Raw genomic sequence first — 11,089 nt, 5'->3', positions numbered from 1 at the left:
AACGCATATATTTGCTCTCTGTGACGGTGCTTTCTTTATTTCGCTTGGTTTTGGAGTTCAGCTCTGACAACACCACCACCAACAACAAGATTACATTTGTATAGCGCCTTTCACGTCGGGAAGACGTCCCAAGGCGCTGGACAGCGTACAGCATTTCAGACCCGGGTTGGGGTGGGGGAAGGGAGTGGAAGGGAATATGAAAATGCTCAGATTGCAGCTAAACCTCAGCACAGGGCAGATGGGTTTACAATAGTTACCCTTACACAAGGTATGGGTAGCTTTGTTCTACCTGAGTGGCTTCCCTGCACACACCACCTCATTCTCCTCAACTTCCAATTGTACAATTCAAAGGCGGGAACCCGAGGCAGATTCTGTTCCGGTCGGTGTTGTGTCTCAGACTAGGAGTTATCCATCCATTGCAGGAAGAGATTCAAAGCCTCTTCCCAAGCGATATCCCTCTTCTGGCATTCAGGAAGGGGTTGTCCAGATATTGTCCACAATAGGGGTTAGGTCAATCCTTGCTTGTCAAAAGGCGCTATATTAAATATATCGAATTATTGTATTATTTATTTTATTGGATTTTATATACATTGCCATTAAAAATCATAGTATGGAGGTGTTAATAATAATAATCCTTGCATTTGATAAGCGCTTTTCAGTCTTCTAGATCGTCAAGTGCTTCACAGAATATACTGTAAAGTGAATTGATGTATATTTTGTGGGAGAAACATAATGTACAGTACCCTGGTTTGTATCCTGCTGGAGTGTTGACTACAGTTAGGGTGCCCTGTTATTAAATTAAATTTAGAAGCCATGGGAGACATGCAATGAGGATTCACTCAAATTCAACTATCTCGAGGTAGATCACAGATAATAGACCAGACAGGAAATAAGCTGTAAATGACACAGCAGAGAGTTGAGGGGAGAAATGAACAAAATAAGTGATCTTGTCACAAGGGGACACCTGGGTGCATCTGGATCAAAAGTAAATGTCCTGTGTTATGCTGGAGTGAACCTGTATAACTTCAGCCACTGGGCAATGTGCTCAATGCAGTCCCCACTTGGGCTGGGATGTTGCGTATGATGGAAGCTGGTCGGCCACTGCTGTCCAGTTCATTGTGGGGTCCTGTAGCTCAGTTGTTAGAGCACTCGCCTCAAGCGAGAGACAGAGTTCATTCCGGCAGAGGGCGAAACTTGCAAGTTTCCTTACTCCACACACGAGACCGTACCTATAATAATCCCTTAAAAAAAAAAAAAATAAATTGGCATCAATCTACGACTGTTTGTGGGACACTGCTGTGCACAATTGGCTGCCGTTTTGCCCACAAATATACAGTCAATTCACTTTTGATACCTTTGTCAAATGCACCCGCATTATTCCATCCTCTCCCAGAAATGGGGGCCAGAGATTTGTGACTGTTCTCAGTGAGAAGTTTGATTTACACCCGAAGGCTACGGTCACAAAGGTGCATAGCCCCTCACCTCAACCATCACCCTCGGCTCGGGGTTGGGCTCCGCCACTGTTAAGCGCTCGGAGACGCAGTCCAGCGTGAAATGCAAGTTGTTGTTGTTGAAGGCAGCCCAGTCTTTAAAATAAACTTACAGACTAACAGCTTCAAAATTACAGCTGGATTTAAAGATTTGCCAAAGTCTAGATTCTCATAAAAAAAACTACCTAAATAGAGTAAATCTAGACCCAGGGGGAATTTTCTTCTCATCCACTGCTCGGGTTGGGTGATAATCACATTTGAATACAATGGTAAACAACCAATAGGTTCTGTCACATGAGTTAACTCCAGGCTTGCTATCGCGCCTGTGAACGAGTCTGTTCCAAACGTATCAGAAAACGCTTTTTTTCTTTTCAGTCTATCTGTCCAGCGCTCTGAGGGTGTTATGTCAATGCAAGTTGCTATTGTGGTTCAGATTGCTATTTAGAGAGTTAAGACAGTAGTTTTTGGGGTGTTGTTATCATTATTTGCTCAAAATGAAATCTGGAAAGTACCAGAAACTGGTCAAGCAGGAATTGGAATCCACATTCTTCACACAATTATGGTTTTTGTTTATGTGTATCCGGATGATTCAGAGTTGGTAATTTCACCTCTCTGAGTCAGATGTTGTGGGTTCAAATCCCCCTTCGGGACTTGAGCCCACATTGCCTGAGATGACACTCTCATGCAGTGCTGGGGATGTGTGGTGTTGTCGGTGGTGCCGTTCTTCGGTTGAAACAATAACTGAGGGTCCCGTCTCCCTGTTCAGGTGGATGTTGAAATCCCACAGTGGTATTCGAAAATAGAAGGGAGTTTCTCTTGGTGTCCTGGCCAACAAATCCCCCAAATAAAATCGGTCACTCACTCCATAGTTGTTGGTGGGACATTGCTGCGCGCAACTGGCTGTCGTTGGTTTAACGTCTCATCTAAAGTACGGCACCTCTGACAATGGAGCGCTCCCCAGTGCACCGTGAGCTTAAGGATCACAAATTTAAAATGATTCCTTTTGAAAACGAATAAGAATTTGGTCACTCAATCGATGACCGTTTGTGGGACGCTGTTGTGCGCAATGCAGCCAATTGCTCTCAGCAGAGTCCCACAGACAGTAGTGGATTGAAAATGACCAATTTATTATTGTTTTGTTTTTGGAGGGATTATTATTAGGCGTGTGGAGTAAGGAAACTTGCCCAAGGTTTCGCCCTGCCGGGAATTGAACCCAGGTATCTCGCTTGCAAGGCGAGTGCTCTCACCACTTTCATACAATACCAGATAGATTAGCTGATTGAAGCAACATTGTACCTGATTGTGGTTTTGATTAAGAAAAGGTTGATGATTCAGTGTAGTTTATTTGCATGGCTGTTATGTAACTTCCTTCCCAGGCGCACGTTTACAAAGATATCATCGTCCTTTTCCACTCACTCTAAGGCCCAAGGTTCCACCTAATCTTTAGCCTGTAAGGTTATAACTGGTATGAAGAACTGTAGAAGTATTTACTTAGCGTACTACCACGCACTCAGCTGCAACCCAAGGTGAAAGCAACGTCAGTCATGGAGTTAGTCGAGGGCTTCTCCTTTCAGGGTATGCACAACATTCCTTGCAATTCTTTATTGAGCCCTTTTTTCAGGCCTAAAATTACACCTAGTCTTAGCTGGTAAGATATTTAAATATCTTAAAATGTCTGATTATGCAAATTTGTGTGAAATTCAAATAGACCAAATAGGGAAATGAGAAGAAATTTCTTCACACAGAGAGTAGTGGGAATGTGGAACATGCTACCACAAGGAATTGTTGAGGCAAATAGCATAGATGTATTTAAGGGAAAGCTAAACAGGTACACGAGGAAGAAAGGAATAGAAAGTTATGCTTGAAGGCTTAGTTGAGGAAAGGCAGGAGGAGGCTTATGTGGAGCATAAACACCGTCATAGACCAGTTGGGCCGAATGGCCTGTTTCTGTTCTGAATATTCTAATGTATTCTAATGTATAATCTCTCCGCCTTGCCCCTTCCTTTTTTTGGATAATGCTTGAAGACCTTCCTCTTTGACTGTGCTTATAGTCTTTTCCCCACTCCCCCTGGCTCGACATCAGGCTCTGCCACTGTTAAACGCTCTGAGAGGCTACCCTTGCATAAAGGGTGTTGTATAATGCAAGCTGTTGTTGTTTTATCTTTTTCAGCCTTCATGACAACGAGCTGGAAGATGCTGGTGTGCAAAAGATCATTACTGCGCTTCCAACAATGATGAGTCTGAAGAAAATTGAGTTAGTAACTGTTCTTACTTGGTTAGAAAATCATGAACAGGAGGAGGCCATTCAGCCCATCGAGCCTGTTCCACTATTAGCTTTTGGCTGAGGTTCCATCTGCCTGATCAGTTGGACATTGAAGATCTCATGACATTGTGTGTCAGCCTGTCTCAGATGCTATGAAACACTCTTGCCTCTGAGTTGAAAGGTTGTGGCTCAAACCCCACGTTGGGGCTTGGAACTCGTATTAGCCTTGGCTGCTCCAATGTAGTGCTTGACAAATTTTAGATTCCTTTGGATGAGAAGCTAAACCAAAGTACCATCTGCCTGTTCAGGTGGATGTTAAAGATCCCCATGGTACTATTGAAAAAGAGAAGAGAATTTCTCTCAGTGTCCTGGCCAACAATCTCCCAAATAAAATTGGTCATCCACTTTATGGCTGTCTACGGAACATTGCTGTGCGCAAATCGGCTGCAATATTGGTCACTACACTTTCCCACAAACAGCCATGATATGAATGGCCAATTTGTATCTGAGGGTATTGCTGACCGGCCCACCGGGAGAAACTCTTCACCATGTGTAGGATTGTGTCTGACGCCTGCATGTCTCTAATCTAAGCAAGACTTGAAACCAGCAAACATGTGGAGTAACTAAAGCGCTTTGAGACGTCCTTTTGATGGGAAAATCCGTTCTTCGGTTGAGATGTTAAACCGAGGTCTTGTCTGCCATGGCGCTATTTGAAAAGAGAAGGGAGTTTCCCCTGGTATTCTAGCTAACAATCCCCCAAATAAAATTGGTTACTTGCTTCAAGGCTGTTTGTGGGACATTGCTGTGTGCAGCTGATTGCTGTATTTCGCTCACAAAATTCACAGTCACTGCACTTTATAGTGTATCCCCTGTATCAAATGCAAGGATTATTATTTTTTTTATAGGCAAGTAGGTATAACTTGTATTGTAACTTATTCTCTCGCTGCAGTTTAGGCAGGAATAATATCACCGACCGAGGTATTCTCATCATAACCAAAGCCATGAACATTTGTTCCAGTATTGTGGATATCAACATCAGGTAGGAATGCTCTTTCCAGTTCACTTTAAGGTGTAAATGAGGGAGACGGGAATAGTGGGGTACAGGAGAGAGCAATAGGAGTGGTGGAGGCTGATATGGAATATACACAGACTAGTGGGCCAAATAGCCTGTTTTCATGACCTATGTAACTCTATGTAAATATTCCTAACCCCCAACGACTGAAGTTAATAATATTTGTTGAAAATAGAGGCCAAAGGTAAAGTTTAATAATTTAATGTTGATGCACAATTCAGTTTTGCGAGGGATTGGTCTGTTCCTAAGCAAATAAGTGGACATTAATTATAGAACAGAAATTTGTATATCTTTCTGAATCCCACCCGCACCCTCTTCCTGTTTTTGAAATAATAAAGGAAACTTTTTGCTCACAGTTTGGGCAGATTACTCCATAATTGTACCTTTTACACATTTCCTAGGAGCTAGATTTAATGCCAGTGAGACAGACTGTGACACTCAGGACTGGGGAGAAAGAAGGCAGCTTGCTTTATTTACTTTGTAGCTTGGATTAATGTTAACCTCAGTTTTGCAGTACAGAGGAACACATTTGATATGACTTTGTGGGGGCAAGGGAGAAACTGACTTGAAACCTGTTTTTGTCGCCTTGAAAAGAGAAGCCTCAGAAGTGACTATTAGAGGTGTACGACATGTCAAATAAATCTTAAACAAGTAAACTTGGAATAATAAGTTAACAACTTGAACAGGTTTTCAGAAAGGGACGCATTTAAGAAACAGCTTAATGCTGTAATAGCTGGTGAGTAGTGTTGGGTGTTTTGTTGGGATGAAATCAGATGGACCGAAGGGTTTTCTTCATCCAAACTGATCTTGTAATCTTGTGAATCCTAACTATTGTCTGGATCTAATGTAGGGATTATGGGAATACTGCAACTATCAACTTTTCCTCTGGTTTCAACAAGTCCGACCTTCACAGGTAAATCTGTCTCCACTTTCGGTAAATAAGCTGGTCAGTTGCATGATTTGTGGTGTTCATTTTATTCTCGTTTAACAGGTTGTCTGTCTCCCCTTCCAGTCCCCCAGAGAACAAAGCTGATGAGAGAGCATTCCTGAGACTCAGGTAATGTAACATCTTCAGAGCTATACATTGGAGGTCCCGTCTGCCTGGTCAGATGAACGTCAAAGATAATAATAATAATAATAATCATAATAATAATAATTCTTGCATTTGATGTAGCACCTTATCAAGTCGTTGAAACAGTGAAATTACTTTACCATATATTCTGTGAAGCGCTTTGAAACGTCTCGATGACATGATAAGGCGCTATATCGAATGCAAGGATTATTATTTGTAAGCAAGTATGTGATTGTTGGCCAGGACACCAGGAGTGAGAAGCTCCCTTCTCGTTTTGAATAGTGTCACAGAATGTTTAGCGATCGCCTGGATCGGCACAGACGGGTCCTTTAATGTTCTTAGCAGCTCAGTCACGGGCAATATGAGCGTGTATCAGAGGCTGACAGATGTGCTTCTTTCACAGCCTCGTAAACTGCATGTTAACATTTGCGTGCATGCATAAGCTGGGATTGATCCTGTTGTCCTATCCTCGCCTGGCGGAACTGGAGTAAGTTCTGATTATTCCCTCGGGATCTGAAACTGAAAGACATGACTTGACGACAACTTATTATCCTTTTTGTGTGGCTGTAAAATGTTGCATTTGTGGTGTAGAGGAGACTTCCCCACAATAAAGCCATGTGATGGTCGTTCCAATCAGGCGTACGTGATACACAATCACACGACCCTGTAGTGATGCCGAGGCTCTGATCATTCCCCAACAGATAGATACCCTTTATTCTTACCTCCACGCCCCATCCTCACCTCCATGACCCTCCTTCTACCCTAGCCATGCCACCCCCTCCCTTCATGGCCTGCTTGCTTCATGGCTCCCACCCTCACTGTCCCACCATTAGCGGGTGGGCTTCTCAGATGATCCGATCCTGCTCTGGAACTCCACCCGGGAGTCACTCTGACTCGCTCCCTCTTTCAGCTCGTTCAAGGCCCATCTCAAGATTTACGTCGTGCTTTGCCACTGTCAAGCGCTCTGGGACTCTACCCGTGTGAGTGGTGCTATGTGAATGCAAGTTATTGCTGAGTTTAAGAATTTTCAAACATTTGGCGCAGCCTTAGTTTTTAAGACGATGATGGTCTCGAGCCTGAGACCATGAAGGTTTGGGTCTCTGAAGGCCAGGTGTATACATCTTCTTAAATGATGTTTTTGTAGGGTTCACATGTCTGTAGACTGTTCACACCTTAAACTTGCCTTTTTCGGGCTGAAATATCCACCTTTCTGTTTGTTTAGCTTGTCCGGCAATGAGCTGAAAGATCGTGGCTTCAGAGTGTTCCTCAAGATCCTCCCAAATCTCTCGATTTCCAAATTTATTAAGTAAGTCCGCAAATTAACCTGCACGGTTTCCAGTGTAACTCAGTGCACTGACCCACAATTGAAGCTTGTTCTTGTGCATTGAACAATGGTCAGAGGCTGAGGGTCTGACAAGACACTGACATTGTATTAAGACAGTCAATTACAGCCTCATGCCAGTTGAGCAGTTGAGTCAGGGGAGGGAGAAAGTAGCTGTGTGACAGTCCTAGTGTTGAGGAGGGGATAATCCCTGTGGTGAATTATTTGTGTCCAGTAATTAAGTCAATTTATTTCTGTCTCTTGTGGGTGTAAATCTGCTTGAGAATATTTCAGTGAGCTGCCCATGAAGCACATTCTGTCAGTGACAGAAAAGCAGAAGGTCGGGGTTTATAAATAAAAAAGGTAGCGTTGACGAGCACACTGCGCTTTCACTTCTCAGATAGAACTGGTTTTAATTTTGTGAATCGCTTCTGTCCTAGTCTCAGCAACAATGGCATATCTGAAACTGCAGCCCTGCATTTATTGCGGTCCATCAAGCTTTGCCCCAGGATAGCCGAGGTGCGGGTCAGGTGAGTGGAATAAACCTTGGGTTAAGGACTTTAATAAAATGCATGTCGGGCTGTGACGTGGGACCTGGAAAGGACATACAGAGATTTAAAGGTACATAATGATAAAAATTGAGTTCAGCTTCACATGAAACCACCACATCTTTGGTGATGAATAGTTATGATGGGGGAAATCCCACATTGCAAAGGTGCAAATAACATTGGCCAATCATTCATGGCTGTTTCTGGGATACTGCTGTGCACAAATTGGCTGTTGTGTTTGCCTACAAAATACAACCACTGCACTTCACAGTAAAACCCTGTAAAGCACTTTGAGACCTCTCAGTGACATGAGAATGTATATATCAAATGCAAGGATTATTATTATTATTTCCAAATGTAATGTGTTCAATACTGATCAGAATTTATACCCAATTGAGGGGACAGAGCACAAGAAAGCTCAAAGGCCTGTTAGGTTCAGAGGCATCTAGAGTCAGACCATAGTGAGAACAAAGTTCCATTATTATAGGGTGTAGACAGATTGAATCTGTTTGCATTAATGTTCCCCACTGACTTTGCTGATGATGTCCTGCACTGATAATTGGTTCAGATGAAGAAGGTCCTTTGTCCCATCTGATTCTGATCCCTTCAGAACAGCCGCCCTCCCATGACTGCATTGTGAGTGAGCAAAGTGAAATGGGACGTTATCTACCATTAGCCTCAAGTGACATTTGATCTAAACTATGAGGCCTTTCCTCCATTTCCTTCACATCTGTGCTTTAAGAACATAAGAACATAAGAATTAGGAGCAGGAGTAGGCCATTCGGCCCCTCTAGCCCGCCCCGCCATTCAATAAGATCATGGATGATCTATTTTAACTCCACCTACCCACCTTATCCCATATCCCTTAATCCCTTTATCCACAAGAAATCTATCCAGCTTTGTTGTCGTTTGCTCTGAGCAACAGTGGGCGACTTCACAGGTCAGCGCTGATGGAAGCTACCCTAACTCTTCACATGTGGTTGATGTTTTCTTTATGGTTTAACTTCCGCAGCCTCAAAAACTTTCAGACCGTCTTTATAAACTTTGCAGAAGATCATGAGGGCACTGATGACAGGTAAGCAGCTCGAGTTAGAAAGGGGCTGTGTCACTGGCTGGATCCTGTTGATGTACACACCACACATGTACACATACACGATACGCAAATACATATATACCTTACATTGGCCCACAAAATATACAGTCGGTTCACTTTTACAGTATATTCTGTTAGGCGCTTTGAGACATCTCGAAGAAGTGTTGAGGCACTATATCAAATGCAAAGATTATTATAAGAAACGTACACACCCCACCCACACACCACATTTACTTTGTCCCAATCTCACAATCGCAGCCAAGTGCACTGTGCTTGAACTTGACCGAATTTCCAAAAGGTGCTGTTCCCTCTTATAGTTCTGAAAATCAGAGTTCTTGTGAACCCAAACCGCATTAATGTTTAACATGATAACATAATAATAATAATAATAATAATCCTTGCATTTGATATAGCGCTTTTCACGTCGGGAGGACGTCCCAAAGCGCTTTACAGAATACACTGTAAAGTGAATTGACTGTATATTTGTGGGCGAACGCGGCAGCCAATTGCGCACAGCAATGTCCCACAAATAGTCGTAGATTGAAAATGACCAGTTTATTCTTGTTTTTGGTTTTGGAGGGATTATTATTAGGCTCTGTGTGGAGTAAGGAAACTTGCCCAAGGTTTCGCCCTCTGCCTGGAATTGAACTCAGGTCTCTCGCTTGCAAAGCGAGTGCTCTAACCACTGAGCTACAGGACTCCACGAGTCAACATGCCAGAGGAAATGCTGAACAGGGAAGAGGGTGGAGGCCCAGTCAGTGGGGTAGAGACCAGGTGTAATCAGCCACAGCAGATTGTACACAGCAGAGAACCTGGAGAAATGTTGAACGTTTGGAGGTGGAAGAAGCCCTTGGTTGCCTTTGTATATGTGTTAAGTTTCTCTCTCCCGACCATAGATAACTACTACTCAGCTTATTACAATAGTATTGTGTGTGCCACGTTTCTGTGTTATTGGGTAATATTGTGGCTCCGTGTTACCCCCTCTGATGCCAACCCCATGCTCGGATCCAAATCCCTAACTGTCCAGCGCCGTGGTACATCCTCCCGACGTGCACTGTACAACATGTAATTTGTATTGTATTGTATCCCAGTTGTTACAGCATAATGTACTTTTCTTGATCAGAACCTATAGTAATTGAACATGTAATGACAGACAGTGATAGTGTACGCAACTGTGCTTGTTTCCTTGTTACAGAGATGGACGAAGCAGTGCTGGAAATCCAAAGGCCAGACCCTGCTGCTTAACCACACTCAGGTAAAGTGGTCTAAGCTTTACCGCGTGGAGAAATGACCAACGAAACAATCTGCACCAACAGGCTCACAAGCAGGGCAGGATCTGGACTGGAAAAGCATGGAAGGAGCAGGGGCATATGTGAAGTGTTTAGTAACTGGCGCTCAGACTCCTGTTTTACACAGTGCTAAGCAAGTTAATGACAGCCTAAACTTAGGGATGATGAGATTGGACAAGCAGCTAACCATGAGCTTCCCAAGAGCTAGTTGATTAATAATTAATTGCTATGTGTAATTAGCTGCCGCGTTTCTCCCACAAAATATACAGTCAATTCACTTTACAGTGTATTCTGTCAAGTGCTTTGAGACGTCTCGAAGACACGATAAGGCGCTATATCAAATGTGGATTATTATTATTATAGCTAGTCTGGCGTGGGCCATATACTGCTGAGACTCAAGTCTCCTTATACCACCATACAACACAATAGCAAGCCATTCAGCCCATTAATGCTGCTGTCTTTCTCCATGTGAGCAACTGGCCTGATCTCACTCTGCTCTTTGCTCCTCATGCCCTTTAGTACTCTTCCTTCTTCGGCACCTATCCAATTTATAATAATAATCCTTGCATTTGATATAGCGCCTTATGTCTTCGAAACATCTCAAAGCGTTTCACAGAATATAGTGTAAAGTGAATTAACTGTAGATTTTGTGGGCAAAACTACCTTAATTCCCTTTCAAAGGGGCTTTACACACAGCCTTGGTTGATCTTTGAGGCACAAGTGTCTAACCCACGCACAGCTCAAGTTTTATGGACTGTGTTCCGGTTCAGAGTGTGTGCTAGCAAAATCAGTAGGGGATTTTATACTGAATCTCACATCATATATGATTGTGCAATAACATGACCTGGGAAAGTGTACCTAATACAATAAGTTACAACTCATATACTAAGTTTAAACTTTTCTGCGATTCTGTGCAAACTAATATTATAAAGCACAAACAG

At 43.0% G+C, this 11,089-nt stretch overlaps 1 protein-coding gene across 3 annotated transcripts in view; it reads left to right on the top strand.

Moving 5' to 3' along the window:
• The first annotated feature begins 3,669 nt into the window (after nucleotides 1–3,669).
• Nucleotides 3,670–11,089, top strand: part of nlrc5 (NLR family, CARD domain containing 5) — a 39,178-nt gene continuing 31,758 nt past the window's right edge. For 2 of the 3 annotated variants that reach the window (XM_042340513.1, XM_042340512.1), the window contains exons 1-9: nucleotides 3,670–3,744; nucleotides 4,703–4,792; nucleotides 5,676–5,738; nucleotides 5,817–5,882; nucleotides 6,301–6,384; nucleotides 7,120–7,203; nucleotides 7,659–7,748; nucleotides 8,779–8,841; nucleotides 10,055–10,114. In XM_042340513.1, the coding sequence (XP_042196447.1) occupies nucleotides 3,722–3,744; nucleotides 4,703–4,792; nucleotides 5,676–5,738; nucleotides 5,817–5,882; nucleotides 6,301–6,384; nucleotides 7,120–7,203; nucleotides 7,659–7,748; nucleotides 8,779–8,841; nucleotides 10,055–10,114 (623 nt within the window). In that variant the 5' untranslated portion in view covers nucleotides 3,670–3,721. The remainder of the gene's footprint in view (nucleotides 3,745–4,702; nucleotides 4,793–5,675; nucleotides 5,739–5,816; nucleotides 5,883–6,300; nucleotides 6,385–7,119; nucleotides 7,204–7,658; nucleotides 7,749–8,778; nucleotides 8,842–10,054; nucleotides 10,115–11,089) is intronic. The other variant, XM_042340514.1, reaches the window with a different exon arrangement.

This window comes from Callorhinchus milii, unplaced genomic scaffold, assembly GCF_018977255.1.
Source record: "Callorhinchus milii isolate IMCB2004 unplaced genomic scaffold, IMCB_Cmil_1.0 Scaffold14, whole genome shotgun sequence".
Classification (NCBI taxonomy): domain Eukaryota; kingdom Metazoa; phylum Chordata; class Chondrichthyes; order Chimaeriformes; family Callorhinchidae; genus Callorhinchus; species Callorhinchus milii.
This window is presented reverse-complemented; position numbering and strand designations above follow the sequence as displayed.